General features: G+C 41.5%; 1 protein-coding gene across 2 annotated transcripts in view; it reads right to left on the reverse strand.

Annotated features, from left to right (window-relative positions):
- Positions 1 to 777: 777 nt before the first annotated feature.
- The window catches only part of FAXC (failed axon connections homolog, metaxin like GST domain containing), a 70,065-nt gene continuing 43,596 nt past the window's right edge, over positions 778 to 27,246 (reverse strand). For both annotated transcript variants that reach the window (XM_054569744.1, XM_054569743.1), the window contains 2 exons: positions 13,702 to 13,818; positions 778 to 5,919 (listed from right to left, as the gene is read on the reverse strand). In XM_054569744.1, the coding sequence (XP_054425719.1) occupies positions 5,630 to 5,919; positions 13,702 to 13,818 (407 nt within the window). In that variant the 3' untranslated portion in view covers positions 778 to 5,629. The remainder of the gene's footprint in view (positions 5,920 to 13,701; positions 13,819 to 27,246) is intronic.

The raw sequence follows: 27,246 nt of genomic DNA on the forward strand, positions 1-27,246 counted from the left end.
TAAGAAACCTTAAATATCTTTAAGATATTCTTTAAAGCCCTGGCAGGTATGGCTCAGTTGGTTGGAGCATTCTCCCATAATTGAAAGGTTGAGGGTTCAATTCCAGTCAGGGCACATACCGAGGTTGCGGGTTCAGTCCCTGGTCCACATGGGTATGGGAGGCAACCAATCAACTTTTCTCTCTCACATTGATGTTTCTCTCTCACATTGATGTTTCTCTCTCTCCCTTCCCTCTCTCTAAAAAAGCAATGAAAAAAATGTCCTCAGGTAAGGGGGGAAAATAAAGATATTCTTTAAAGTCAAAGACTGAGTATCTAAGTTTCTGGTGAAGAATTTAAACGATGAAAATCCTGGCACTAGCAAGAGCTCTGCAGGCAAGAGGCACCTCCTGCCTCACTCACCAAGGGGACCCTTTTGAACTTTGAAAATTTGAAATTTTATCCAACCACTGGAAGGAATGGAATCAAAGTCAAGCACTCCATAATCACGTGCAATTGATCCCTAGATCTGTTAAGAGGGGTGGCCAGAGTTCACCATTTTGACTCAGAAGTATTTGTCATTGATGTATTGCCATCAGTTCTTATTCAACTTAAATAACACTGTGGAAAGGAGAACAATCTGCGTCATAGTCAGGAGCAACGAAAATAAATTCACCCTGGAAGTAGGAGAAGGAGGATGGGGAGGGGAAGGGAAGAGGGAGGGGAAAAGAAGAAAACCTGACTTTTTCCTACCAACAAAAGTCATTATCCTTTTAGGGAAAATAACAACTGTTGAATGAGTGAATGAATGAATACAGAAAAACCTGCTTGTGCAGACCTTTTTCCTGTAATGAAAAATCCAGCCTCTTCCCTCCCACCTCAGTGGCAGGCCAGTCAGCCTGCCCGCACAATGCAGAAGCGGTGGGTTTCAGGGCTCAAATGAAGCTCACCTGGCCCTCAACTAATTTTGATAAATCAACCTTTTGGATGTTTAAGGATAAATGACAATGGTGACAACAAAACCCCATCACTTTCAAAATGCCAAATCTGTCAAAACAAAGTTATTCTTTCAATTAAAGCAAGCCAGCTCTTCCTCTTTCCTTCCTGTCACTCAGAACATACTCAACAGGGAAATAAGAGATTACTTCTGCTTGCACATCCCATGCCAATTTTTCTCCTCTCTGGATATGTTAAAGGCAAGAAAGAATGAACACTAACAACAATTTTTACAGGCTCTTTAGAAGAAAGCTTCTTCACCTAGGGTTCATGAACTCCTTAAAGAATCCACAGATAATTTCAAAAGGTTTCTGAATCTCCTGAACTTGTATGTAAATTGTACATATTTGCATATGTGTATTTTTCAGGGAATAGGGTATATGACTTTCATTAGACACAAAAATTTGAAAGCACTGCTTTCTAGCTTGTGGCCCACTTTCTTAACACACCTTTCCCACGCAGCCTTCAGGGAAGGGAATGATGAATGTAGTGTTTCCAGAGGAAAGGCAGATTATAATGAGCTGAGACACCTTCTTGCGGAACCAGTGAAGTTGGGCCTTGATAGGTGGGTATGAGTTGGGCCAGTGAAGAGGAAGGGCAGGCATTTCACGAGAGGGACTGGCATGAACAGACACAGAGTGGGGGCACATGAGGCATGTTTGGGCCACAGCACAGGAACCAACCTGGATGCACCTGGAAGGCTCACATGAAGGAGCTCCAGGTGAAAAGGTAAATAAAGAGGTAAGGACATCCCGCCCTAAGAAATGACCCTCACCCTGAGGTAATATGGTACCCCATGAGGGCCAGAGCTTTATACAAAGATTGACCTGGTGGTGGTAGGTGGAATGGGTTTGGGAAGTGGACAAGCATGTAAAGGAGGCTACTGCAGAGGTCCAGCCAGCCAGAAGAGGATGTGCTGAACGCGCGGTTCATGTCTGCTCTGTTCATCATTCAATACAGTGGACCTGCAGGCAAGGCACAGGGTAGGTGTCCAGTGGACAGTGAGCAGATGGGTGTGGATGCTTAAAAGATAAATAACAAAGAATGAGGAGTACTGGTGACTTGGAAATCAATCTTGGTGTCATTCACAGAGCCTAGCAGTGCCTTGCAGAGAGTAGATACTGAGGAAAGGTCTCTTGAATTGGCCTGGATCAGGCTAGACAGACATGAGGGACAAAGGTGGAGGATTCCCATCACTCTCTGGGAGGCTGGGGGTGTGCTAGTTCTAGGAACTTCTAGGAGTGATCTCTCAGGGCGTGTGTATTTTAAAAGGAAATCAAGTCAAAGTGGTATAATAACAAGAACAATCTAAGGCAAAGTGAAAGATCTCACTCAGTTCCTGGTCCTGCCTTGCAAATAAATATTTATGTGACACTGAGTCAATAATGACCTCAGGGCTCTCTTGTTAGGGGCTTCCTAAAGCTAATCCATGGCCTAGCTAACCATTTCAATGATTCAACACTCTCAAGTAATCCAAGCAAGACCCATGAGGCTAATCCTTAACACTACCTTTCTTGAACCCTGTTTCACAAAAGCATATCCTAGTACCCCAGCACACACCAGCAGGGCTCATTGGAGGACTAGACAGCTGCTGCGATGCACGTCCCAGATGCTCTAAGTCTGTGATCAGTCTCCTGGGTAGCCCATGGCCTTGGTAGTGTCACTGTTCACAATTCATTATGTTACAATAACAAAACGGTAAACTAACAATATAGTTTACTTCTGCATAAATTTATATTGTCCTTGTATCTACTCTGATATATGCAAAACACACTACTGCTTGCTCATTAATCCTGGCATGTGGAGGTGGGGAGGGCAAAGGGAAGTGCACAGAGAGGCAGAATTTGTTATCACAATTAGAGGTGAAAGAGAACAAGTGGCCTATGGGTCTTCTGTCCAACCAGAAACACAAGGTAACATCAAAGAGCACATTTTCTTAAGTGACTTTCCAGTAAAAAGAAACACAGAAGTGGAACAAGTGAGCCAGGTGACCAATTTGTCCCCTAATTTCTTGATGTTAATTTTTCTAATAAGTAGCACCTGTTCACCAAATTGGAGAACGCTTCGAATCTGGATAGCTTAAGAATGAACCACGTAAAATTAAAGCTCTCCTAATAAAAACTGTGTAAGTCGTTCCCCACCACAGTGATTTTTGTCTTGGCTGTTTTGTTTCCATAACATATATTGGGAAAGTAAAACCTGAATATATTCTAGATTTCCAGATTAAACTGCACCTACACAACGCTGATGCTGCAGTCAGGAGCTGGCAGGCCAGTACCGAAGCCTCCTGGTGACAATGTCCATTCGAGCTCCTGTTGGAGTTACCTGGATGGAACCAACCGTTCCACAACTTCACTTAGAAGGTTGGCTCTCCGTGTACTTGTCCTCCAAGTAAAACACAATGAAAAATATGTGTTTATGAACCTACAGACTCATAACTTAATCATTCTTGGAGTGGAGATACATCAAACAATGCTATACAAGAAGAATAAATTGTGGGCAAAATTTCAAATACAACTCTTTCCAGCTGTGGGTGGAAAAAGGGTGACTTTGTCTTTGTGGAGATAATTCCATAGTCCATCTGCTCAGTACATTCACATTTTCAGGTCTGGAGCGTCCCTTGTCACACAGAACTATCTCCGGCAGGCCTTGGGACACCTTACTAGCGAAAAAAGCAGCAAATAGTCCTCCCACATGAAACTGGAGACAAAAAAAACAGGTTTATCCACTCATATCTTCGCCACTACATTCTCATTAGGCATCAGTCCTCTCAAAAGTAAATCATTTTAATAAGATACTAACAACGAAATAATCTGAAGAATAGGATATCTCAGCATTTCATACTGTTCCATCTCCCTTACACAGTTGCTTAAATGGTAAACAGCCTCCAAAACTGCCCCCTTCATCTCTGTGAATCCACAGCATCTCAGGATTGTTCTGCAAAAGCTATATTCAAAGAGTCTTTTTGAAGAACTTCTCAAAGGAAAATGCTGTCTTTTAAGAAATGCCTCTTTAAGCCCATAATGAATAATCCTTACCCATTCTGTCCATTGTAATCAGAAACAAAGCAGTTTTCTTTGCAGCTGTAAATCTTAACACTGACTCTATTAGCCCAAATCTACAGCCACCACCCCAGGATCTTCAACCTAAACTTCAATGGAAAAACATCAACAAAAACCGTGTCTTCAGAGATAGAGCGCCTTACTATGTACAGTAAATACAGAGTTCATGGGCCCTTAGGGAAGGGAGGAGTATGGGGAGGGAATGGGAGACCCTTAAGAAACATTAAAATTTGTCCTCAGCGTTGTCTTCTTCTCACTAGGCCATGGCTGAGAACTCCAGAAAAGTTGCACTCATGTAACTGCATAGAGTCTACACTGCACAAAGTGCTTTGATACTAGTAACACGATCCTCTTCCTCCTCCTGCTTTTTATCTCCTGCAACGTGTTTTCAAAAAGACATTACGAGCTGGCAAACTTCTGCTTACAAAAATCAATCAAATACTTTCCCCTACCCCTCCATTAAGCCCATCATACTCCTGAGCTTTATTCCCGCCAAAGAAGTCAAACACAGGCAATTTAACTCGCAGAAATCAGCAAAGGACGACATTCCAGTGTGCGTTCAGGCAATGAAAGAAAGGCGTTTCTGCAAGAATACATAATTAAAGACCACCTGTAGCTGTTGATGATTTGTAAAAATATTTCCAAGGTTTTTTCAACAAAAAATTTCAATTCATCACAAGAGGGACGACGACAGAGTCCCAACTGTGTCTGTGTGTTCCACCTGCTTGGGTTTTTCGAGGGACTATGGCTGCTATTGCCTGAATGTGAATTCCTTTGCTCTCAAATCTTCAAATGTATGAAGCACAATAAAGAATAAAATGTTGTGTTTATGTCGCACCTCTATTAAGAGGTTTAAAGCTCCAAATGTGACCCCATGAATCCTCACAACACCCCTGTGAGGTAGGTAGGTGGAGAGTATTGTTAGCCCCACTTTACAGGTGGGGAAATGAGGCACACAAGAATTAAGAGACTTGCCTGAAATCACACAGCTAGTCACCAGCAGGGCTTAGAAAAAAACTTATACTGGTTAGCACCTAGCACAGTGCTTTGCACATAGTAGGTGTTCACTGAATATCTATGGATTTTATTGGACTTCTCTCTCAACATACAATATACATACAAAATACAAGCAGCCATAGAACATTCATCTCCTACATTTCTTCTGATGACATCTCTCATTACTTCAAACCCTGGTGCATGAAGGACGTTCAAGAATTCTTCTCACAACTAAGCCCTCAGGTTGAAGAGGATCAGCGTAAACAATCTGAGGAAAACCTGCTCTTATACCTGGGTCTACCTCTCAATATAGGTTTTCAAATGAAAACAAAAGTGGATTTCAGGAACCATGCTGACTTTTTTTTGTTTGTTTGTTTGTTTTTGCCTGTTCATTCTGTGTATTTGAAATGGAGCCATCTGAATGGTTCTGTGTTTTGTTTGTACAAAAAAGAAATAAGGCTGCTGTAGTCCAGTTAGCTTGTGAGAACTGTGCCAGGCACAAAGATCCCCTCCAGCTCGGATGGATTTCCACCTGGGAAACTGGACCAGCCCCGGGGAGTGGCAGCCACAGCAGAAAAGGGCCGGTGAGGCTGAACGTCACTTGCACTGTTCGTGGTCTGTGTAGTCATCCATGTCCACGTCAGAATCAAAGAGCGAGTGTCCAGTGAAATCCGTGTCTGGGGTTCTGGAAAAACTGTTCTCTGCTCCCTCATCTTCAAAGGTCTCTGTCCTTGAGTAAAAGCTGAAATCCAGCAGAGGCGTGTGGGTTTTGCTGCCTTCGCTGCTCTCCTCGGACTCATAGATGGTGTTGTCGTCATCGTGGTGCCACTCTGGCCAGAATTTCCTTCTTATCCTCTCACAGTACATGGCGAGGTTGATCAGCTCACCTGCAGTGTGGTAAGGACAGTGAGGGTTAGTTCTCAAAGGCAACCATCGGCCCGCCACCTGGCTTTCTGGGAAATTTGAAAGAATGGGGCGGGGTAGACATTAAAAATGTTTTCCACAGAGGAACTGTCAAAATATTTAGATTTTCTACACATAATAAGAAAGGTAAATGGGAAAAGCTAAATTCAGCGAGGGGTCAGATGAACTTAAGGAGTGAGTCCTATGGTGATGGCAAATTGGGAGTGGGTAGTTTATCCAAAATGGTGGCTAAACTATCATAATTTGGTTTTGTGAAGTATTTTAACATTTTATGTTTGTATATCAAGAAAACTAGTGCTTCCATTGGTTCATATTTAAATTAATTCATAATCCGTGGAAATACACCAACTGACAATTGGATTAAATGAACCGGAAGTAATCATTCCTTCCACAAATATTTGTAGTATTATTATAGGTTGGGTACTATGCCAAGTGGTTGAGAAATGTTATGTTAGGACAGAAACTTTGCTCTAAATAATCCATAAAATGGATAACTCAGAATTGCCTTCTTGGATGAATGTAGTACCCACAGTAAAGCAGATAATGTTTTAATTTTTTAAATTAAATTTTACAGCTGCACCCACAATTGTATTCTCAGTCAGTGACTGAACTACTTCTTTTTCATGTGAATCAAAGGGATGCATGGTTAAGTCACTAAAATCATCCAGGCATTTGTCTAAAACATGAGTATTTGGCTTTCATTTTCTCATTTCAAATGAGGACGAAAAAGGGTGAGTTTTTGCCTTTAATCCACCAGATGGCAATATTGCTTATAAATATGTAATTTGTCATTGTGTCTTAGAAGACTTCATTGCCCTAAAAATATTCTTTGGATGTTTACTTTTTATAAGGTTTATAACCATCCACTTATTAAGTAGATAGGTAATCACATTTTATTGCAGAAACTTAGACAATATAGATAAGCAAAAAAATAAATGAATTACCAATAATACCATTCTCCATAGTAACATTTACATTCTTTCAGAATATATTTACATTTATATATATTTACATTTGCTGTGTAACATTTACTACATAGTCTGTTTCTTATTCTACTTTTTTCCACTCAACAATATATAACAAAAATGTCTCAATTTCACACTAACACTACCTTGATAATTGCATAGTGTTTCATTATACATATGTACTATAGTTTTATTTTGTTATTACCAATCCCCTATCATAGCCCATTTAGGTTGTTTCTGTATGAATAGTACTACTAATTATAATCTATAACTTACCTATTTTATTTTCTATCAAAGAATAATATATTCCCGTTTTGGAAAATTATAAGTCTGTGTAGAGAAATTATAAATCATGAAGAAAACATAGAGGATCTATAATCCCATCAATCCAAGATAATCAGAATCAACATTTTGATGTCTTTTAATTCAGTATTTTTCCCTATTTGTTTATTGTCGTTATTATGATTACCTATTACTTCCTGTAACATTAATGCAAATGTTTTCCCATGTCATTAAAGTTTTTCAAAACCTGATTGCTGTTCTGCTTAAATAAACACACCCCCTACAAAGCACAATATATATTGTAGCAAAGCACAAAAACAAATAAAGCCAATCTCCCTGCCTCATGGATCCTGTAAACCACTGTTCTAGCATTTGCTCCAGGTCACCATTTTCAGTCCCAGCAGATCATAATAGCTCAAGTCACACTATATAAGTCCATTCTTATTGCTCCCTACTTGAGGATTTTTATGTACACACTAAGAAGCCAGAAGCAGAAAAGCCAATGTCACTGTCCCTTTTGGAAAGATGCATGCAAATTCTTCACTTATTTTCTCCCCCAAGGAAACAGCCATGAGGTACACCTCACCAGTTACAGCTGCCAGTCCCAGGTAACCAAGCTTTGGATAAAGACATGGAGGCAGCAGAAAGGGGGTCGAAAGGAAACATCAAAAATAATTATGGCCACTCCAGAACAGGTCTAGGGAGAGCCCTGTTTGCCTCAGTCAAATCCATTCCCTAGGAACTCCTAGAAAGTCAGAATCCATCACAAGATCCACAGGATCAACACCATCTGTGACTCTACCCACTTCCTTTGCGGCTGTTCTCTCCACAGTCTGTTACTTTACCTTTCTTCCAGGATCCCTGCCCGCTTCATGACTGTGTGACACTACCACTTCAGTTGTGCAATAATAAAAATTAGTAAGAACAGCAAACACACATATAGTCCTTACTGTGTATCAGGCACTGTTTGAACAGCTTGTTTTCATTTGTCGAATTCATATTTAACCCCCTCAGTCCTCGCAAAAATCCTATGTCAGACAGGAAACACTGGGAAAACTATGACAGAGAGGTGACTAAGGTCAAGTTCTAGATAGTGGCAGAGCCAGGAATCAAACACAAGCAGTCTCCAGGCTCTCTGCCCTTCACTACGCCTTGACTCTGCCTGTCTACTGGTGTGTTGCCAGTCAGGCCTGGGAATTAGCAGCTTTGCACCATCTGTCACAGAATATTTTTCTGTAATTCTTTTTGGGGTCTCAAAGAATTTTAAGATGCTGCCCCTTGAAGATAATGAGTTGTCATGAAGGAAGCGATTAGTCTATCATGCAGCTAAGAAAGGGTTTGCTTTGATAAGCAAGGACTGGGAGCTCACACACCCAACCCCATGTCTTTCCCCTTATAAAAAGAGCGAAAATCTGTAATTGACTTCTACAGTTATCTGGCTTTGCCAATACTTCCTGTGCCTAGATTTTCCTTAGCAGACCTGCTCAACATGCTTAGCAGCCAAAAGAATAGAAAAAAGTTGTCAGTGGAAACAGATTGTAGTGTGTTTCTCTCACACGCCCCATCCCTCCCCAATATGGGGATGGGGCGTATGAGAGGAAGAGTTGGGGGGGAGGGGTGAATATTAACATAAATGCCTGTATTGAAGATGTAAACTTTGTGAAACAATAGAAAAACTGCATTGTCAAAGTATACTCAACAATCAGATAATAATTTCATCCATCTGGTAAAAATTAAAATCTAATAATATCCAAATGTAGAGGGTCAGGCACTGTGCTGCATGGCTGGTGGAAGCCTAAATTGCCATCAACTTTTTTGGAAGGCAACCTGATGTTGTCTATTGAAATTTTAAATGTATGTATCAAACCACTTTTAGGAATCTTTTCTACTAAAATAAAAGCATGTAATGTTTGTAATGTAATTTCATTATTTAATTTAAAGATAGTAAAACCAAACCAAAACAGCTATATATGTGTATATAAATTTGTAGATAAAAAAGAAAGACACAGAGGATTTACTCCAAATCCTTAATAGCTGATTATTCCATAGGGGCTGATATTGGACATGGATGAAGAGATCATAAATCTTTAAAAATATACCTGTATTATTCAACTATTATGACAATAAATAAAAATCCAATAAAATAAATTAGTAAAATACTAATTAGTGATTAGTGATATTCTCAAACACCTGAAGTGAATATTTATCAGAAAGCCAAATGGCCCTCTAACCAGAGCACGCTCCCAGATAAAGAACTTTTCTCTTGGAGTTCCTCAAATGGAAATGTCCCCCACCACTCTCTGAAAAAAAGTGACGTGTTTTATTTTTCCCATGTTACTCCAATTTCTCTAATATTCAAAAACATTCTGTACAATTTAACACTGAAAACATCGTCAACCAGACCCAGAATCAAGGACTCAGTTTCTCCTGCTGCCAATCATGCACAGCAGGAAGGTGAGTGAGGAAGAAGCCTGCCCATGTCTCCCAGCATCACCTGCTCAGCCCTTGGACATTAGCCAGCAAATAAATGGAAAACATGGAGCTGGCAACCCCATACACTCATTTGATCTACAGGTGTTTACTCAGCACCTCCCGGTTCCACACCCATGTGAGGTACTGGCGTGCCCTTGGTTGCTCCCATTAGCATTCTGGCACACAGGCAGGGAGGGCACTGAGCATATCCTCTTAGAAAGGTCCTTAGCAAACTTAAACGCCCTAACGAGGACACCACCTTGCCCTCGTCCCCTTGAAGCCAAAGTACACTAATTCATAGACTTTAAAATACGAAGACCCACAAAAAGCATCTGAGCCAGCCCTTTGCTGGGACCTGTATGTCCCACAACAACCGCTTCCTGGGCACGTCGAGATGGAGAACAGTACGAGTGTGGACTTACATGTTTTCCAAGGATATGCAGCATTTTTTCCACCTTTTAATCTATTAAATTATAAGCAAAAAAAAATGCAATAAATAACTGTTGGTAAAAGAGTTGCTGATCAAGATTTTTCTTAGAACACTGAGGTTGCATTTCTTACAAGTTCAGAAAAACCGTGCTAGGTGCTGCGGTTTGGATATGGCTCTGCAGGGCGAGCAGAGGCGTCGCAGAGCCCTCTCCCTTCCGCTGCTTTGGTTGCGCTTTTCTCGCCTCTCCATGTCTGTGTTAAAGAGCGCCCAAGTCAATGTGCAGTTCTCTAACAAGGACACTTGATCAGAATATCAAATCTGACTCCTCATTAAGAGTATTAGTGATGATAAAATTGAGATTCTTTTTGACTATAAAAATGGCAAAAATTTCAAAATAAATTATTTAACCAACTGAGGAACAAAATTCTAAATGCTTCAAATGCTTGTGAGAACAAACTGCAACAGTCTTTCTAGAAGCAATTTAGCCATATAGATCAAGAGCTTATACCTTTTGAGACAGTAATTTCCCAACTTGAAATGTAAGGAAATAACCAGCGATAAACAGGAATATATATTTATACAATAATCACTACAGAATGTTAGTAAAAATTATATGATGTAACCCACAGCCCAGAAAAAAAGACTAATCACATATATTACAATGTAGCTATAGGAATAGGATATTATACACATACTAAATATATTGTTTTGAAGAACATTTAATGACAAGAGAAATGGCAATAATACATAGTTTATTTAAAAACTGCAGGTAATAATTGTATCAATATCATGATCCCAATTTTTAAAAATATAGACATACATGCACTTAATAAAAGACAGGATACATACCACAATATTAACAGCAGTTCTCTGAGTGATGGGGTCACAAGTTGCTTTTTTTATTTTTTTAACTTTTCTATCTTTTCTAAATTTCCTTCAGTAAGGAAATAATATTTTATTATTACAAACACATAAATATTTTAAGAGTTGCTGAATATTCATAGCCTGTCCTTTACTAACCTAAATTAAGGAATTGTTCTCACTAATCTAGATAGTTCCAGAAGTAGCTTGTGTGACAGATATCATAAATATCTAGAACCAAAAGCTAATATTTACACACACACACACACACACACACACACACACACACACACACACACGTGTGTTCCAAAGCTAAGGCAGAAAACTGCCTGATCCAAGCCATTCACACTCCTGGGGTTTGAGCCAGTTGTAAATTATTCAGGCTCTAGGCTGTTTCTACATTTCCTTTCTCTTGTTACTTCTTGGGAAAGTCTCCAACACACACACACACACACACACACACAGAGCAGAGAAATAAGTTGAGACCAAATTAGTAGTGTGCCTGCATATTAGCAGTTCGGATCAAAAGGTTCGGAAGGAGCCTGGGCCTAATGACTCAAGTGAGATTTAGAGACTCTCTGCACTTTAATAATTCATGCTACCCCCATCCCCACAGAGAACTGGAAGCTACTAACTTGTTTTAAGAAACAAAGCACGTGCAACTATGTGCCAGAAGCTCCCTACAAATGATGGTGGCAGATGCCCCCAAATGTGTGTCTCAGGTTGGGACTCAAATCAAGCTTCCAAAAAGGCTGATTGTTTCTCCAAAAAGAACACTAAATGTTTCAGGTCCATCCGGGAAGCATCAGAAGAAAGGGCCAAGTCATCAATAAATTAATAAAAGATGCTTCATTTCTTAAGAAAGGACACTATAGAATATGAGAGTGCCACTGATGATGGATTCCTAAATGCTTCTCACTAAGTAACAAAAAAGCTCAATAGATGGGTATATGTGTATGCATAGGATGTGTATGTGTGCGCACATGCACACAAATGGGGTTGGTCAGCAGTATAAGTTTATGTGTACAAGCTAGTGTGTGTGGGGTGGGTGTGTATAAAAGTATGTAAGTAGATGGGGGGGTGCTAGTGGGTGTGTAAGGGTTGCAGGGAGAGAACAGAGAGAGGGAGTAGGAAATAACAAGAAGGGAGAGTGAATATAAAACACACTCCTAAATGAACTAAAAGGAGTCAATATAATTTAGAACACTGTGATTTAAAAAAGGAAGCTAACATTTTAAAAGCTATCACCAATATTATAACGTATTCAATGAGGTACGTTCTAATGCATCACAAGACAAGGAACATCTCCATGCTGATCATTTAAGAAAGTAGATGGTCAATCCACTCTATCCCTAGCCCCACTCAGCTGAAGTCCCAGAAGACCTCCAATCGATGCCTAAACCATTCCAACCAAACCTGGTATTGTTTGTGGAGCCCCAGCCTCACCAATAGGAGGGTCAGGAGAGTGACTCCATAGCCTGCTCTGAACTTCTGGGCATGCGCCTGAGTGCACATGAGTGTGTACACACGCACAAAGCTACCGCCTTCATCAACCAACCTCGCCACCCACCCACCCCTCATCACCACACACGGCTGCTCACCTGCCTCAGTTTCTTGCACGATTCTGCCTTGCCATTCACTGGTGATCTCATCTACACCTCCAGCCTGCTCAGCTGGGCCATAAACACCTTGATTAACTCCGGTCAATCCCCTTCCCCAAACCTAAATATTGAACCTGGATCCCCACATCCCCGGTCCCCCGGGGAACTTGTTTAGACACTGCTTCAAACTGGAGATGACCCTAAACAGTCCCACCCACAGATGGAAGGGGAGCCTCCCCCAGAGACCCAGACTGCCTTGTTTAGCCCACCACGCCACTCCACCACACACAGGCGTGTGCACACACACACAAAGGTCTGGTCCCTTGACAGCAATCCCAGCTGAGCTGATCTTCCCTGCCCTGGGGCAACTTGAAATTTACTCCTGGCTACCACCCCCACGCCCAGCCTCTAGCTCAAGTCCCACTCATCTCCACTTCTATCCCTCCAGCCCAGAACTGCAATTCTCACCGCTCTCACAGCCAAGACCACACAATGAAGACACAAGATTGTGTTCCTTTGGTCAAAATGTACATACAATAACATTAACAATAATACTTTGCATAGCACCAGATTTACAGAGCATTTATCGACGTTTTCCTCGTTGTCTGTATGATCTATAGACACTTCCCTGCAATAGGAGAAAGGAGGGCTTTGAACTCAAATGGGACAGAATCACATACTTTGACCTGCGTGTGATATATGAAAGATCCAGCAAGACAAAACGAGCGCCTGAGACAGGCAGTCAGTCCATCATCCCCACCCCACTGTGCCAAGAAAAGTAGCAAAGATCAACAAAACAAGGGCATTGGGTAGAATTCAAGCCCTGCTTCAGCAACAAGCGTTAAGTCGACTGCGTAAGGTGCCAGAAGAAAAGCCCTGGTGCAGAACCTGGCATCATGTGTCGGCTTTGCCAGACACAATGTGAACAGGATGGCAGGTGAGAAGCCCAGTCTCTCCTCCACCCGTACATAACCTGAGCACAGAAAAATGAGCCTGGCCCTGGGTACCACAGCCTGGTGTCTCCACTAAAGCACTGGCAAGCTCACAGGCATTGGCCTAGAGTCCTCCACTGTGTGACCCCACCCTTCACCGTCCCAGCAACTGTCAAAACCTGAAGAGGTTCGTAGTGCTTGCCTTTGATCAGCCGCTCAGGTCTCGTCCCAGGTAAGGTCCACATTGCCTGCGCCAAGTGTCCAAAGACAGTGGCGTCGAGAGTGGAGAGCTTGGGGCCCATGATGTACTTCTTATCACCTGCAGCAGACAGAACAGAGAGGTCACTGCTGGCCTGCACCGCCCCACATGATCACAGGACATTCCGCATACTTGCATTACATGCCCATTCAACTGTGAATCCAACACTTTGCAGAGTCAAAATGCATGCACCCCTTTTTTCTTAAAAAAAAAAAAAAAAATTAGAAACAAAAGTAAAACAAATTAAACAATTCTGTGATATGTACCAACCTATACAACAGCAAAGCAGGGAAGTAACTGGGAAGATACAAAGATAAATAGATAAGGGAAGAGGTTTATGGAAAAAAGGGACAACCAATCACCCTCAAGCCTCTGGAAGGACCTCCTCGTCTAGGGATTGAAGCTTGAGAACCCCTGAAGTTTGCTTAAATCATCTCAAAGTAACCCCAGTCAAGCACACCCAGCCTCAGCACTTACTCTAAATGTCAAGTTAGGACATTTCCATGGGAAAACCCAGAGGCCTAAGCTACTTAAGAAGTTTGGAGGCATAGTCTTCCATGATACCCGTAGGTCTTGGCAAGGTTCTCACCACTGAGCACCAGCTTCCATGGGAAACACTGCCTAAAGAAAAACTGCCAGATTACAGACCCAACCCCAGAATCAGGCTCCTATACAAGGATGCTGCTCCCCTCTCTCTTTTTCCACCACTACTGTGACCTAGCTCAGGCCTTGTCACCTTGACTCTCACATCTGACCTATGAAAATCACCCCAAGTTTGTCTCCTGGGCTGCTGTCAGGTGCTATAGCACACAGAGGCAGCCGAGGTGGAAGTGATCCACTTAGTTCTCATCCTGACATTCACTGTGGGAGTCTGGTCATTACTTAACCTCCCAAAGCCTCAGTTTTCCCATATGGAAAGTGGGGATGATATTAACAGGGCACACTTCTTAGGGCTACTGTGAGGATGAATGGCATAATGCATGCAAAGCCCATAGCAGTGTATCTGGGTGACTCAATAAACATCAGCTGTCATGATAACAGTCCATCTGGGTCTCCAGTCCATCCCATACCCCTGAACTTAAATCTCCAAGATACCCTTTCATCATATCACTCACTTTCTCACAAATACCTTTAATGGTTTACAAAAGTGGTTATGAAATAAAATCCAAACTTGGAATTCAAGGCCCATTATACTCTGCCTCCAATCCATGATCCAGCTTTATCCCTCATTCCTCCCTTTCCCTAGCAAATCTAGGGAACACCCCCCAATATCCAGGACACTTTATGTTCCCTACTGCTACACCTTGGCTCATGCTATGTTTACGCCTTTCCCTGTCCCCCAAAACCCATGTGCTGCCCACTTCTCTACACATGATAAATCCCATTCATCCCTCAAGGTCTGGCTCTAGCCTCCTTTTGAAGCTTTTTGCATTCATCTATTTGGTGGCAACAGGAGCTTTCAGTTCAGACAGCCCTGGGTTCAAATTTCACTTTTACATGTACAACCGTAGAGAACTTTAAGTCTTTTAATGCCCATTAACCTCAGTTTCTTGAACCATGAAATGGGAAAAAATCAAATGCGATATCTTGAGGAGAGCACACAGCAGAGAGGTCCTGCCTCTTCTCATCCAGGCCCCTCGAGTGGCATTTTCTCCATTCTGCTCTACATACTGGTTGTTCTTCCTGTGTTCGTTTTCTCTTCCCAACTTAATGGAGAGCCCTTTAAAAGTAAGTGTAATCTCCTATTTTTATCCACAAACTCTAATACTGTGTTTACTACATGCCAGGCACAGTTCTACTTGCTATACTCTACAAATATCTGCCCAGTTCTTGAGAGGCAAGCTGAGAAAATTAAGTATCTGGTGACAATGCATAAGCCAGGAGGGGAATGCAAGTGAACGGATTGGCGCACATGAACCGGAGGTTGATGGAGGTGTTGGTGAACGCTGTGGTGGCGATCATATTGCAGTAGAGACGTAAATCAAATCAACAAGTTGTATACCCTAAACTTCTACAATATTATATGTCAATTATATCTCAATCTTAAAAAGTAAAACAACAAAAAGCCCACTCTATGAAGCTGGAGATGTTTTTTAAAAAAATCTCTTCCACTCTATTTTCCGCACAGACCAAGGAATAACCTACACTAGTACAATTTGCTGGACCTAACTGAGTTGTCTTTTGCGGTAAGGACAAAAGCAAGTTGTCCATGCTAGAGCCCTTAGGTGTTTTCAGTTGTCAACCAACTTCTCCATCATTTGAGTCTTAATCTGGGATCTAAACCTACTACCCAAATACTGGGAATACAAGGGAAAATTACTACCCAGGGAAAAAGAACAAAGAAAAACGAAGTATATCATTTGTCCTCAAGAGTGTTAGTTACTTCTTAATGGTGCATCCTGCTGGCTCCGTGTCTCAGCCACACCCCTACTGGCACCAGTGATGCAGGTAGGCAGAGGGACCCCGGCCCAAGCTCCTGGACCATCATCCTGCAAGTACAGGAGGGGTGTGCCAGCCATTGCCCCGGGGAACTATGCCATGGCTCAGCCCACTCAGGGTCTGCATGTGGGAAGCCCACCAGGTGGAAGCCACAAGAGAATTTTAAAGAGTATTGTGAGAAGGGGTGCCTACACACCATTTCACAGAGAAGGTAATATAGAGGGGAGCTTCTTTGTAATCAAAAGAAGAAAAACAAAACAAACAAAACATAAATCTCCTCAAATTGCTAAAACATCTCAGGGAAATGCCAGAATAAAGTCTGTGAATTGTGAAGTCCACTGTACAATCCAAAGACAAGCGGATAAATGTATATGAATAAAAAGAAAATTCAGAAACCTAGAAATAGAACACATAGGACCTTGATAAAAAGAAAAAATAATTTTAAAATATAATCATTTGAAACTATACATGAACTAGTACATGTAATATTCAGCCCAAATTTGCCATTGGCCTCAGAACACTGAAACTGGAAGGACACTAAGTTAGTTAATAACAGAACCCAACTAAGAATGCTGGCACGCAGGCCTCCTGACTTCTAGCCCAATGTTCTTTGCTCTGCCCAATATGCCAAGTGGGCCATCATCTCAGAGATAAAGATTCATGGAACAGCAAGAGGGTCAAGCTGTGAATATTTACAGAAAGATACTTTAGCCAGAAAGGAATATGGAATATAAGGGGAAAAAGAAATAACAAAAGTCTCAGTGTTTTCTAGCAAACAAAATTAATGGAATTTATCATTTGTGGAAACAATGAGTGACAGATACAAAATTATATGTGTATATTCACAAAATGGTTATAAATTTTAAGAATATAAAAATATCCTGTTATTAAAAAGTCCTTAGAGTACCAAATGGCAGGAAACTTTTTAAAACTTTTTATTTCAAAATAATTTTAGACTCACAGAAAAGTTATAAAAATAGCAGAGTTGCTGTATTAGCTTCCGCTAATATTAACATCTTACATAATCACAGTACATTTATCAAAATTAAGAAATTAACATTAATACAATGCTATTAACTACACTATAGACTTCATTCAAATTTTATTAGTTTTTCAAATAGTGTTCTTTTCTGATCCAGGAACCAATCCAGGACCTCACATTGCATTTAGCTGTTGTGTCTCCTCAGTCTCCACAACCTGTGAAATTGTTGTCTTTCCTTATCTTTTATAACCTTGACACTTTTTAAAAATATCAGTCAGTTATTTTGTAAAATGTTCATCAATCTGGGTTTGTCTAAGGTTTTTATGATTATATTAGGTCATGCATTTTTGGCAGGAATACCACGTAAGTAATACCGGACCCTTCTGTGGTGATTAATTTTGTGTGTCAAGTTGGCTAGGTTATGGAGTGCTGCGTTATTTGGTCAAGTATTATTCTGAGTGCTATTGTGGGGTGTTCTTGGATGAGTTTAACCTTTGAGTGGTACACTAATTAAAGCAGATTTCCCTCTCTACTGTGGGTGGGCCTCACCTGATTAGTTGAAGGTTTGAATAAAACAGAAAGGTTGACTCTCTTCCAAGCTGAGAAAAAAAATCCCTTCTGCCTGACTGGTTTCAAACTGGGACATGGGCTTTTTCCTGCCTTTGGATGCAAACTGAAATCATGGCTCTTCCTGGGTCTCAAGCCTGCTGGCCTTCAGGCTCAAACTACACCATGAGCTATCCTGGGTCCCAGTTTGCCAACTCAGCCTGCAGATCTTTGGACATGTCAGCCTCCATAATTTCATGAGCCAATTCCTTATACTAAATCGTTATACTAAAAAAAAAAATTTCATATATGCTATTGGTCTTTTTCTCTGGGGAATCCTAATACACCTTCGCAGGGCATTGAATCCAAGGGTCCATAATGTCCATGTCTTATCACTGGAGATGTTAGCCTCGACCATGTTAGAGGGGGTGTCGGTGAGGTTTCTTCACTGTAATGGTACTATTTTTCCTTTTTGCAATTAATAATCTTGGGAGAAAATATTTTGAGACTGTATAGGGAGGGGGGCAGGGGAAAGTGGTGGCAGCAAAATGGAGACAAATGTATTTGAACAATAAAAAATAAAAAAATAAAATAAATAAACTGTATAAACATCCTGTTTCTCCACAAACTTGGGCCCTCTGATTTTAGCATCCACTGGTGAATGTTATCTGAAATAATTACTACTGCAGCATTGGCCTAATTAAGGTTTTCTATTTATCTTATTTCTTCTACATGTATTGATTAGAATTCTACTGTTCACTTCATCCCTTATTTACTAATGCATTCAATTATTTATTTAAGTATGCACTTACAAATAGTTATTTTATTCTGTGCTTATAATCCAATACTCTCATTATTCATTTTGTTGCTCAAATTGTTTCAGCTTTGGCGGCTTTTGGACATTGGTAGGAAGTGTTTTTTAAGAGGAAACTTGCATTTAGATTTGACTGTTTAGAGACAAACCAACCAAGCTGAAGTCTCAAGTCTGTAGGATACCCAAGTTTCATCAAGTGATCCCAGATCTCATGATCAGAGGGTTTTAGCAGAAACAAAACATGAAGGGCACTGAAGGAGCAGGCTTGGGTGATAACGCAACTCAAGTTTCATTTTCAGTAGCTGAACAACCCCACCAGCTTCTGTTGGGATGGACAGAAGTAGCTGAGGAATATCTAAGCACCTAGATATAACTCCCTGTCAGTCTCCAGGTGGGAAGTGTGGACTGGAACCGCTGGTGAGGGCAAATAAAGGTTGAATATTCCAGAAACCCTGGGAGATGTGGGACTCAGGCTACATCAGACTCCCCGAGAGATGCTCCACCAGCAGCTTCCAAGCACCCAGACCCCATCCCTGAGGGTGCAGAGCCCTCTTGACTGGGAACATGATTCCACACCACAAGAGGGCATGCAGCATACCCAGCCAATGAGGCGGGGTGACTTCACTTCAGGTGCCCAGAGTGATTTCACAGACCTCCGTGGCTGGAACTTCAAGTAGCAGAGACCAGTAAGAAAATGCAAGAACCATGACCAAGCAGCCAGAGGGGAGGAGCCCTGTGGACCTGGAGGAGAGCCCGAGGCAGGAGTTGGCTGCACTGAGGGCTAGGAAATAATAATAGCTGGTCCTTGGTGTTTCTAGAATCTGATCCTACCTCTCCTTGATGATTTGGGCAGCTCCTCCCCATGAGAAAGGCTATGTTGTGGATGCAAGAACCACTGCGGTACACAACGATAATCAAAATTGAGTACTAAGTCATGAATAACAAGAATGTTCTGGGGCCCTGAAGGATATTTACTCTTTATACCCCAGGTATGACCATACAGTAATCATTGGTCAAAACCTTAAGTGACCCATTTACCCCAGGTCGCTTATCCTGACCTCCAAGCCTGACCTCTGGCCCTTCCCAAATTGTCTTCCACTTCTATCATGAGTGGCAACACAGGGCTGACCAGGAGACACCAGGATGCAACAAGGGTGAGAGTATGTGGAAGAAGACTGAGCATGTCACCTAGGTCCCTCACCCCTGTTTCCTACCCGCTCCCCACTGGGACTGACTGAGGTGATGGCTGGGTGATGTGAGGGAAGGGAGAGTGCAGAGAGCAAAGCCACACAGTTGTCCAGGGAGAACTAAATCAACATGGAATCTGAGGAGAATGGCCAGAATCCAAGCCTGAAGATACAAGCCAAACTGAGAGAACAAGCAAGCTACAGAGCTGATACACACTGGCTTTGGTAAGCCGGGAACCAAGGGAAGAAGAGAAAAACAGAGAGCCATATGGATCTTAAAAGTCCTGTCCCCTTTCCTCAACAGACAATTCATGTCTGGAATGACTCGTTATTTCCTCCGCAGCGAATTGGAGGACTCCACAGGATAGAGTCCCCCACATCTGTCCATCTGATACCTATCAGCGTAGAAACCATCAGTGAAGGTGATGAGAGCCTTAATTATGTTTGATCTCTGTCCAGCCATTCCACTGCTGGGATTATACCCTAAGAATCCTGAAACACCAATTCAAAAGAACCTATACAGCCAATGTTCATAGTAGCACAATTTACAATAGCCAAGTGCTAGAAGCAACCTAGGTGCCGATCAATAAATGAGTGGATCAAAAAACTATGGTACATTTACACAATGGAGTACTATGCAGCAGAAAGAAGGAGCTACCACCCTTTGCAACAGCATGGATGGAACTGGAGAGCATTATGCTAAGTGAAATAAGCCATGGGGTAAAAGACAAATACCATATGATCTCACCTGTAAGTGTAACAAACAAACAAGCAAGAAAAATATAACCAGCAACATTGAAAGAAAAAACAAACCAACAGTGGAGGGAAGGAGGGAGGGAGGTAATGGGGAAATGAAGATGAAGGGTCAAACCAAGGAACAAGTATAAAGGACCCATGGACAAAGCCAAAGTGGGGAAGGATTGAGGGTGGGAGGTGGGGGTGGGTGGGGGAGAAGAAAATGGTGGCAAGAAAAGGAAAAAAAAAAAAAAAAAAAAAAGAGAGCATGAGGAATTAAAAGATGTATTGGTGCTAAAGTGAAAGCACTTTGCAAACTAGAAGGTGCTATTCTAACATCAGGTATTTTATACTCATCACTAAAAATCAAAACAAGCACTGCCTGTGGAAAAGCTGTCCAGCGTCTCTGCCAGTGTAGAAATCCCTTTTCCCACTTCCCTACCACATAGACCTCGACCCCAACCCTGCTGGGGATTTCTCCCTTCCTTCTTGGACAGGGCAAACTACTGTGTGGCTACAAAGCTCTGACACTGGGACAAAACGTCTTCTTAGCGCCTCCACCACTGATCCCCAGTCTTTCCCCTGGAATCACACAAAGAACTTAAGGCCATGTTTCCTGTTCCTAGGAAAGTAAGCCTCTACTATCGTACTTCTAAGTAAAATTTGATTACTTGTTTTCACACATATCATTGTGGGAGAGTGGGTAGAAAGGTTATTTCAGAGAACTGAAATTGCTAGAGAAATGACCCTCGGGATCACATCTGCTTCCTCCATTACCAATTCTGTTCCCAGAATTAGTCACTATCAGCTAACGGTCACTATCAGCACCACTAATGCCATTTAGCTAAATGTTCAAGTGCTGTTAAGTGCAAAAGATAAAAGGCTGGCTTTGCTAGAAAATATAAGTTCAAGAGAGACATTAAAGAGAATAATCATATTTTCAAGCACTCATTTTTTCCTATTAATCTAAGAAATAAAGAGTAATTATATCTTTCACCTACATAGAGTCCTCTATAAGAGGGCATGGATACAATTTATAAGCAGGTAATTCCAGGGTCAATGTGGACACCATTCATAGTTCTAATTGTTCCTCTCACCTTTAATTAATTGGGAATTTTTTAAAAATTGAGAAACAAAAGATTGTAAGTACTTTCCCCAAGGACAGAACAGGTCACGGTAATCTTGCCAGTCAACCTTCAAAGAAGACACTCACTCAATAATAAGCTCATTTTCTTTGTGTGAATCTCCCAAAGCTACTGGAAAAAGTCAAATCTACTTTCTGTTCTCTCTTATACTCCTGATCAGACTCTCTTTAAAGAGCTCTTGTTCATAGTCCCAGCTAAAATCACTGAGTACATGATTCTTTCCGCTATGGGGGGTGGGGGAGAGGGGAGGTTAGCTATCTTATATGTGAGATTATGGGGAAATCTTAGTAATAAAATAATCAACTTTGACAACTTTCTGACATCTACTAGTTGCACCAATTGGCTCACACTCTAAGAAAAGATAAAGGTGGATGGAGGACTAACAGAAGCCCCTAAATTTAATCTCTCCTCAGATTTCATTATGGAAACCAACTAGATATTCCTGCAATTTTCTGTCAGACTCTTTGAAAGCACACCCAAGAGAGAATTTCTTTTTCAGCTTGGATGAACTATCCCGACCCCTTCCCCACTGACCACCAAAACCAATCATCTCACCTCTTCCTCCCAGTCTTCTCTTTGTTGACATCCTGGCTCCTACAATTCCCTATGATGAGATGAAGTATGTACATTCCCTACTACAAGGGACAGGTTGTGCTTGCTCCTCTGTACCTTCTGAACTCCCCCGAGCACCTTCTGAACTCCACTCAGAGCATCCATGGGCATATATTGTAATTTTAGAAAACTTTGTGGCAGTTGTGGAAAAACGTCACACACAAGAAATCTAGATTAGGAAAGCATTCTGAAGAGAAGGCAAATGCATGCTCAGACTCACTCATTAGTATAATTAGTATCATTAAACAGCAGCTCCTAGCAGTCTTAAAGAACAGCATCTCTAACGATGACGCGATGATACTGAACCACTGATAACCAGCCTTCTTATTTGTCTCTCTTCCTGAGGTTGCTGCTACATTGTTATTTCTGAGTCTGACTACATAATTGATTCTTGGTGAGATTTAAAGGGTATAAAAGTAATATGGGGCTCCCCAGTTTCACTTTCCCAAATGCATCTTCTGAGGGTAAAGAACACAGAGTACTCAATTCAAACTACATCCCAGAGGAAGTTTCTCCCTTAATTTCATTTCTGTCTTGGTTGTCCTATATTTGGGCAATCAGAAGAATGAGCCATTCTATCTCTTTAGTCAATAAAGAATATCTGGTAGCTCCCAGAATCTGGTTTAGTTAATGAAACAACGCATCAGACAGAACTCAATGTCAAGTTGAAACTTAAGTTCAAACCCTTTTATAAGAAACTTATCCTCCTTTTAAGGAGCCTAAATAGTAATAGATTCTAATGGGAGGTTGGGTGTTCAGGCATCAGGGCAGTGCAAGCAGACTCCACATTCCCGAAGGACTTTATTTTATGGATCCTAGGATCTTCATCCACTTTCAAACATCTGAACCATCATTAAAAACTGGTAAATAGTTTTAACCATCAGCACTGTTTAGGACCTGCCCAGAGTCCTAAATACGGTGGACCTTACTTATTTACTCAAGATACAAGTCCCTTGGAAAGAAATCAAAATGCTATCACCCTCATTTTTAAAAATGGAAATCCTATACCTTCTCAAATGATATACCCATGAGTATGCTGCGCATCAGAATAAAATTCTGTGTGATGCTTCTTGTCAAGTGCAGGACTTTTTAATCTCCTACTCTGTGGGAAACCTTGTTACTTCCCTACTGAAAGCTCTTGTCCATGCATCCTGACTATTAAATGGTGACAAATGTCCCCTGTAACTCTTCCCAGAGCTGTCTGCTTCCTCCAGGGTCAGTGAATCCAGAGATAGGAACCTCTTGTGTGCCCGGTTCCATAATCTTGGAACATATCCAAGTTTCTTCACTGCTAAAATGAGAATACTCCTGTTAGAATCAGAACAGGTAATAATGTTCATCTCTTGAGAGACTGAAAGATAAGACTCTACTTCTAAATGATATAAAATCTTTCATCTAAATAACTTGAGGCAACTGAGTCTGGTGCCCACCACCCACCTTAGCAGGAGAAGAACTTACTCTGCTGACACCTGGCTTTGCTCTTCACACTCAACAGCAGCTCAAGGAGGCACCATTTAATGGGATTACTGGGATTGGAGCTCTGTAGGTATATTAGTTACTGCTAGCTGCATAACAGATTACCCAAAACTTATCAGCTGAAACAACAAACATTTATTATCTCACAGTTTCCACGGGTCAGGAATTTATGCAGCCTGAGCAGGGTGCCCCTGGGTCAGGGTCTTTCACAGGCTGCCATCAAGATGTCACCCAAGGCTGCAGTTATCTCAAGGTCCAACTCGGGAGGACCTGTTTCCAAACTCATTCAGGTCCTTGCTGGCTCTTGGCCAGAGATACTAGGTCCTTGCCAGGTGGACCTCTCCACTGAGCAGCTCATAACAGAGCTCACTTCCATTAGAGCAGGTGAGGGAGCAAGAGCAGGAGACAGAGGATGCCCAAGACGGAAGCTACTGTCTTTTTGTAACCTAATCTTGGAAGGGACATCCCATCGCTTCTGTTATAGTCTGTTAGAAGCAACCAGTATGTCCAGCCTGCACTCCAGTGGAGGAGGTTACACAAGAAGATGATACTGCCCTTAATCCATAAGATTACCTTGTAGATTACCTTGTACTACCTTGCCCTTAAATCTTTTAGACCAAAATTATCCCTCCCAACACTTCACAGTATAGGACTCTAGGATGCAGAATTCTGGAGGTCATCCAGGGGCTTGTATATGTGCTTGAGGCAGTAGTTCTTGAAGAAATATTTTGGTCTTGCCCTGCACCTCTATAGCTCACCTTCCACCAAGGCAAGATGGCCTTCAAACCCGGTGGCACAGGAAGTCAACCCTCAAGTTCTCCTGAGAGAATATCCAAGGCTGGACCAGGGGCTGGACCAAGTTTGGGTAATGCAAGGAGAGCTCTCTTGACCCAACAACATGGAAGAGTTATACGTCTGGTAGTCATCAAAGAATTAAATGTAAATAGCTGACTCAGGACTAGCCAAAGCTTGCCCTCAACCCCTTCCTGAAAAATATAACACATCAGAGTGGGTCTAAGAGGTGTCTGTGCAATGGTTGTAAGGCAAGTTATAAAAACTTCTAGGTCCTCTAAGCTCCACCCCTAAAACAAATTATATCAGGAAAAAGATATTGGAATTATATTAAAGTAGTCTCCAAACAAATGCCTTTGGAGTTGCAATTCAATGTTAAACCTTGAGCTTTATTAAGACAATTGTTCACAAGTGTTTATATTCAAAAGCACTGTCCATAAGGAAATCCCTTATGTAACACCCATAGAAGAATTTATTCCTAGAATTCAGGACCAAAAAAAATTTTTTTTGTCCTAATTGAAGAACCTGTGTGTTTCCTTTTCCTAGAAAATAAACACAAATCTGTCCATACATTTCCCATTTCATCTTGATAGCCGAAAAACTCAAAGTTAAATTGTGCCCAATTACAGAAATACTCATTCCAAAAACATGAGTTTTTTTTCTAAATTTGTTCCTAAAATTTTTGTATTAATGTTAAATATATTATACTGCCCTGTCTTATATGTGGATTGCCTCAAATACCTTTTGGAAGTTAGTATTCATTAAGCAAATAGTTCTTGAGTGCCTACTATTTACCAGGCCTCCTGTTGGTACCATGGTTAGAGCCAATTCCTTCAAGATGATGATGTCCACAGGCAAGGCTGGGGGAAAGCTGGGGGAGGGAGGAAGCACAGGAAGAGCCCAGGCAAGTACAATGCAGTACTTCCACCATGGAAGCATGCAGAGAGTGGAACAGGAGAGAAGAGAAACACCTGATGTGGGTAGCCCCATGGGGTTAGAGGATTTTGGAGAGGACGTTCAGAAGTTTTTAAGGAAGTGGAAGTAAGTCTTGAGACTGTGACACTGAGCAAGGCAAGGGAGGCCAGTGCAAAGACCCGAAGCTGCAAACAGCACGTGGGCTTCAGGAATCCAGGGGTTCCGTGGTGTGGTAGGAATGAAGGTGCGCATGGGGGAGAAGCGGGAGATGAGGAGAGAGATGTAAGTAGAATTCAGATTGTGACGAAAAGGAGTTTGGATTTTAGTCTAAAACAACTGGGAACCTACACTTCTGATTTACATTTTAGATCAACCACACTCTACTGGAATTTAAAAGCAAAAGTGGAGGCTGGGACACCAGCCAAATAGCTGTGGCAAAATCCAGACATGAGACATTGGGTGCCTCTACTATGGCTGTGGGGCAGAAAGGAGGTGGGAGATTAAGGAGCCGGGCAGCTCCCGGGCCCAAGCCTGACTCCGCTACTCCTGAGCCATGTGTTCTCAGGTAAGTTAGTTAACCATTATGTGCAGTACTTCAGTTTCCTCACTCACAAACCAGGTATAATAATACCAATGATGATGATGATGATACCAGCCTCATGTGGCATGTGTGAGAATTTCTGAGAATAGTTTCTAGCTAATGTAGTTTTCCAAAACCTTATAAGTATTGTTATTATATTACCATGAGGCGATACACACACACACACACACACACACACGTTATACAAATATATAGCAGTTATTTCACTTACATATACATACATGTGTGTTATATATGCTATAATTTTTATATTGTATGTTATATAATTAATGTATAATATACATCACGTATATTATGTAAGTTTATATTATACTACCATATGAGGATATTATATATTGTACTACTTTTTGTAAAGGGATGTTGGAAATGCTCCATAAATGTCAGCTCCTATCAATATTATTTTGATTATATGCAAAAAAGAGCTCTGGGTGCTTGCAATACAGGGACAAACAGAATAGACAAAGTCACTGCTCTCACAGAGTCTACTCCACATGGAGAGATGATAAACAAATCAATCAATCCATAAGAAAGCTTTTTAGTTGGGGGTGTGTTATGCAGAGAATTGCAGGAAGGTGATGTAATAGAGGGTTACTGACAGTCACCTTAGACGGGGTGGAAAGGGAAGGCCTCTCTGCGGAGGTGATGTTTACACAGAGGTATAGATGTCAGGATCTAGCAATGGAAAGATCTTGAGGATAAGAATTTTAGGCAGGGCAAAGAAACAGCTAAGACAAATGCCCTAAGGTCATGGTGGGTCTATGAAGCTGAGAGATGACCAGTATATTTGGCACACAGTAAGCAAAGGGTCAGGGTTAAGAAATGAGATTAGAAAAAAGGCAGGGCCCAGGCAGCTGGGGCTTTGAAAGCCACATGGAAGGTGATGGAGTAGGAGAAATCTAAGATGAGTTTTTGGCACCCAACTTGAATAACTAAATGAACGATGGTGTCATTCACCAAGAGAAGTTACAAGAAGGGATGCTAGTTTGGTGGGAGGGTGAGGAGTTCTATTTTGGGATGTACTGAATTTGAGGCAGCTGTGGGACATCTCAGTGAAAATATAGAAAACAGCTGGACTCAGGAGAGGAATGGTCGGTGGTGGGAGGGAATACTAAGAACCATCAAGACTTTAAAAACCTGAAAAGGAAAAGCAGGAAAGAATGGTTAGAAATAGTTACTTATCCAATGAGGAAGATAAAGGCTAAAGAGTGTTCAGCAATGACTTCTGGCTTCTCCTGGACAACTTC

The sequence above is a fragment of the Pteronotus mesoamericanus genome, unplaced genomic scaffold (genome assembly GCF_021234165.1).
Source record: "Pteronotus mesoamericanus isolate MK-2021 breed Mesoamerican mustached bat unplaced genomic scaffold, CSHL_Meso_final contig_20, whole genome shotgun sequence".
NCBI lineage: Eukaryota > Metazoa > Chordata > Mammalia > Chiroptera > Mormoopidae > Pteronotus > Pteronotus mesoamericanus.